This window comes from Olea europaea, unplaced genomic scaffold (genome assembly GCF_002742605.1).
Source record: "Olea europaea var. sylvestris unplaced genomic scaffold, O_europaea_v1 scaffold5486, whole genome shotgun sequence".
Taxonomy (NCBI): Eukaryota; Viridiplantae; Streptophyta; class Magnoliopsida; order Lamiales; family Oleaceae; genus Olea; species Olea europaea.
The window spans coordinates 8,301-12,938 of record NW_019263818.1 but is presented as its reverse complement, the minus strand read 5'-3'; the positions used below and the strand labels follow the sequence as shown (position 1 = coordinate 12,938).

Sequence of the window (4,638 nt, the reverse complement as noted above, 5' to 3'; positions counted from 1 at the left end):
TTAATTGTCTTCTCGCCATCCCCATCCTCCGTTGCGCCCAAAGTATTTTAAGAAAAAGAAGAAATGTTAAATATTTTTAATTTTCTTAATTTTTTGTATTTCTCTTTTTTTATTATTTATTTTAGTTAAAAGAACGTAATCATCTTCAAAAATTAAAATATGCCCTCAAATGTACTAAAATTGAAAAGTTAATGGCTAAAATATCCGAATTCATCATTGAGGAATGAGGACTCAAATTTTGGAGAATGAAAAAGTTGAGGACCAAAATATCATGAACAAGTAGTTGATTTCGAGTAAGCATGTTTGCATTAATAAAATATATGAAATAAATTTTTATTTCCATTCATTTTTTATATGCAATTTGATTTACTTTTAAGTTAGAAGTATCAACTTTTTTTCGAACCACTATTGTAACTTTTACCTTTGTGATTGATGTATTTTCAACTTCAACTGTTAGGAAATTATTTATTTCGAAATGAAATTATTTAAATAAACATTTAAGTTTAGCCGAGCATTGGCTGCTCTATATAACCGGTGGCTACCAAAGAAGAGAAAGATTTATTAAGCCCATGTTTGGTAGTAATTTTTTGCCCTCATAAAAGCAATTTTTTGATCGATATTTTATTATTTCAGCCGTCATTTTTTACTTGTTCACTTACAGGTGGGACTCACTATTTTTCTCTCTAACAGTCAAAAAATCAATTCTCATAATTACTATAAAACAGACCCTAAGATTTTTTCAGCATGGGATTTTGTTTTCTTATAAGAAAGTGAAGATAACTATTATTGTTATTTTCCTATACCTATTCATCTCACAATGCATTCGCCCTACAAGGGATTAATAAAAGAATTTGTCCCCCATATGTATTATTTATTCAATTCTACATGACAAACTGGGATTAAATAAAGAAATAATTAATTCATTGATCTGTTAATACATTATTCAATCAAGAAACCTGCAGAGACCTTATTTTTTAACTCGAAAGCTGGAAATTTCATTAAGACGAAATGTGCAAAGACTTGATTGAACATGATGAGAGAAATTTTTAAATAAATAAATGAGTTTTTTGGTTATGAATTCGACACTAACTTGTGGGATTGCATCGAAAACTAAATTAAATGAGTACATGCGTGTTCTTTGTAATTCCTTAACATTGAAGACTAAATTAAAATAAAACATTTATATTTTCCTTGTAAGCTTAAACTTTTATGCAACTAATTTAAATAAAAATATTTCCATATATCGTTGTCAATGAATAATTACACAGGACCATGGCAATACATATACTTCTAGACAATTTTTATGAATTCTTCTTACTGAACCCCTTTATTTCTTCAATATTGGAGAGGAAATCCGTTTCTCAACTGATCTTCAATAATGGCTACCAAAGTCACTGGCTCACCATCAATCTGCCTCTTCAGCAGCCGTGGCAAAAATTGCCAATATTTGCATTTTCCATATTCGGGTTCATTCAATCTCCCTATGGTCAAGGGCCAATGCAAGATCAAGAACCCTAATCATTTCTTCAAGTTTGGAGCTAAATATGGAATTTATAAGTAAGCCTTCTTCTTTACAAACCCTCTTTATGTTGCTGTTTGTTTGTTGTCTGAAAGTGAAAAGGTTTCTTGAAGTCACAGATGTGTGCAAAGGAGAAATTTTCAACTAAAAGCCTCAGCTTCTGGAGATCATTCTCCTTCCTCTTCATGGTAATCTTTTTGTTGAAGACGATATTAAACTTATATACGTGTCCTCTCTTTAATATCTTTGAGCTTTTAAACGAGACAAATTAATATGATATCAGAGTAGGCTTATAATCAAGTTTCGCCATGTTCTAACCTTCGATGAAAAAGTTAATTCGACAAAAGTAATAAATTTTTCTCCTCTATAACTGTATAAGCTTTTAAAGGAGGCAATTTGAGAATTTTTAGTTTGGATAAAAAAATTCGATTCTTCCTTTTTGTCTCTGATGTAGGAAAAAGTGGTTGTTGGGGCTGCTGCTAACAGTGATTCTTCCTGCAGTGGGACATAAAGGGGGGCTATTTGCAGGCCTTAAAAGTAAGCATATATTAAGGTTTTGTTATTGGAGTCTGTAACAACTGCTTATAATTTTAATGGCACTAATGTAGAGTTGTTGAATATTTTAGGTAAGATTGACGCAGCTGTGAAGACGGTGGAGACAGTAACAGAGATAGTGGAAGAGGTGGCGGAGGAGGTGGAGAAGGTGGTGGAAGAGGTGGAGGAGAAGCTTCCACAGGATTCAAAGCTCAAGGAAGCTTTAGAATCCGTCGAGAATCTGGCCAAGAAAGCTGTCAAGGAGGCTAAACAAGCCGAAGAACTTGTTCACAAGGTAACCAATAGGACGATCTAAGTAAATTATGATCCCTTTTTTTTTTTCTTTCTTTTTTTATCACTTTGGAGACCTCTCTCTTTGGCCTTTGCTTCCATTTAAACTCTTGTTTATTGTTCCATTAAGAATTACCTATCAGCATAAAAGGAGAGGAATGAACTCACAACTAAATTCCTACAAATCAATCATAGAGCTAGTTACAATGCACAAATTCTAGGAATTTAATTCAACCACTCAGTCGCATTGCTTAAAAATAAATCAAGGAAAAGATAACTTATATAATTGAGACACACCCTGCATAGACTTAAAGAAAATATCATTCTTAGGAATGTCGACTGATCTCACTAGATCATATCTTACAAAAAACGAATAGATGAAATTATAAGACCTAATGTAGATCTAGTTTATTGGAATTATCGAGTAAATATAGCAATAAATGAAATAGAATTATGAAAAAAGTTTCACATAGCCATCCCGAATTTCCTAAGAAAAAAGCTTCTTTTGTGTTTTGTTAATCGTTGAATGGTAGTCTAGTGATTGATCTAGATATGCCAAGTGAGAATCATATGGAGATGAGTCATCGCACACAAAGCATGGCTTAAATAATAAAAATATGAGATATTTGGATTATTTTATTTTATTTTTTTATTACTCTATTCGATTTGTTGTAACATTTACTTCGTAAACGCAGGTACAGAGCGTCGAGGAGACTATAGAGGGGACAATTGAGGGGGCATTGATGAAAGCTAACACAGATGAAACAAAATTGAAAGGTTAAAAGACAAGCTCAAGGTCCAAGATCCAACTGCCAAATAATAGTTAATTGAGATCATGGGTTTTTATTATTATTATTTTTTTTTTTTATTTTTTTTTTTTTTGTAGGGTTAGTTTTGATTCAAAATGAATAAGTGATATGAGTCGAATTTTTTATTACTTTTCTTCCTTCTTCTTAGTCTTGGTTCATAATGAATAAGTAGTCCCATCTATCGTCACCCAAAAAGTTTTAGGGGAAATTGTATCGTGTAGAAACTCTATATTGGGATGGGACGTGAATTTCCAATTACGACGGAGATCCAATGTCAAACGGCACTCGAAATCCCTACTTAACTGGGTGTTCCACTTAAATTCATTGCCCCCATCCTCATATTACTTAATAAATTATTATTTTTCTTCTTTGTTTTTCCCAAAATGTTTCTCCAGAGATAGTCGTGGTATAGATTACCTATTTCTTAATTTTTCGTTTAAAAAGCCGTTATAATCAAATATGTAATTTGTTCTGATTTGAGATGACATAGTCATCGCATTTCTTCCTCTTTCTCACGTCCATCTCATAGTCCCCTCATTGCCCCCAACTTGGACCCCAACTATGCTCCGACCCCAATCACCAATGCCCACCGCTGGAGAGTCTCTTCGGTATTGACTCGGTGGCTCGGGCTGACAAGAAAAATTTTCAATGAGACAGTGTAAACATAAAATTAAAAATTAAAGATGTGTCATTTATTTCTGAAAATTTTCAAAATCGAAGCTTTTTTCATTTTGTCTCTCCAATTTGATTGTTGAAATAATTTCGTCTTGATCAAATAGTTAAATAATTCTTTGTGGCTTCGAAATTCATACAAATTATCCCATATAAAGTAGTAATCAGCATATTTTACATAACACTAATAATTGCAAGCTTTTCAAAGTTAGAAAGAAGCTACGCTGCAATATTAATGTTCTTTTCTTTTTCTAATTAGAAGAGGATATGATTTAATTCAAAGCGTCATTTATTCTTGATGGGATTTACTTTGGGTCAACTCGACCTTCTATCCAACCAACTTGACCGAAACCCTTTTCGACATTGAGATTTATCCACTGAAGGACCCACAGTGGGTCTTGGTGGGTCACTTGACCCCACCAACTTAAAATTGATTTTTTTTTCCTCTCAAAAATCAATTTTGAAGTCTTAGGAAATTATTTTTTTTTTTTGGATAATTTCTTTTGTATTTTCTTATGAAATGGAATTGGGGATTCACTCAAGTGCTCCAAATTTTATCTTGTTTTGGCGATTTTATGGTAATGAAGTAATACTATAATTTTTGTCTTTGTTTGAATTGGAATGCAGTTGATAATGTAATATTCAGAATTTGTCATATTTTTTGTATTTTTCACTTGAATTGATTGTTTTCATTTATTGTGATGGAAAAATAATATAAGCTTAAATGTGCTTTTTTCTTTTGATGATCACAATGTTAATGAAAAGATTATTCGAGATAAAAGTAATGAAAATGATGTTGGAGATAAAAAAGAT

At 32.0% G+C, this 4,638-nt stretch overlaps 1 protein-coding gene across 2 annotated transcripts; it reads left to right on the top strand.

Moving 5' to 3' along the window:
* Positions 1-1,269: 1,269 nt before the first annotated feature.
* Positions 1,270-3,537, top strand: LOC111389010. Of its 2 annotated transcripts, none has more exons than XM_023013854.1 (5): positions 1,270-1,557; positions 1,639-1,707; positions 1,974-2,056; positions 2,146-2,348; positions 3,040-3,537. In XM_023013854.1, the coding sequence occupies exons 1-5, from the start codon at positions 1,379-1,381 to the stop codon at positions 3,124-3,126; spliced, it is 621 nt and encodes a 206-aa protein (XP_022869622.1). In that variant the 5' UTR covers positions 1,270-1,378; the 3' UTR covers positions 3,127-3,537. The 2 variants fall into 2 exon arrangements, with proteins under 2 accessions (XP_022869622.1, XP_022869621.1); XM_023013853.1 differs by having other exon boundaries at positions 1,633-1,707.
* The last annotated feature ends 1,101 nt before the right edge of the window (positions 3,538-4,638 follow it).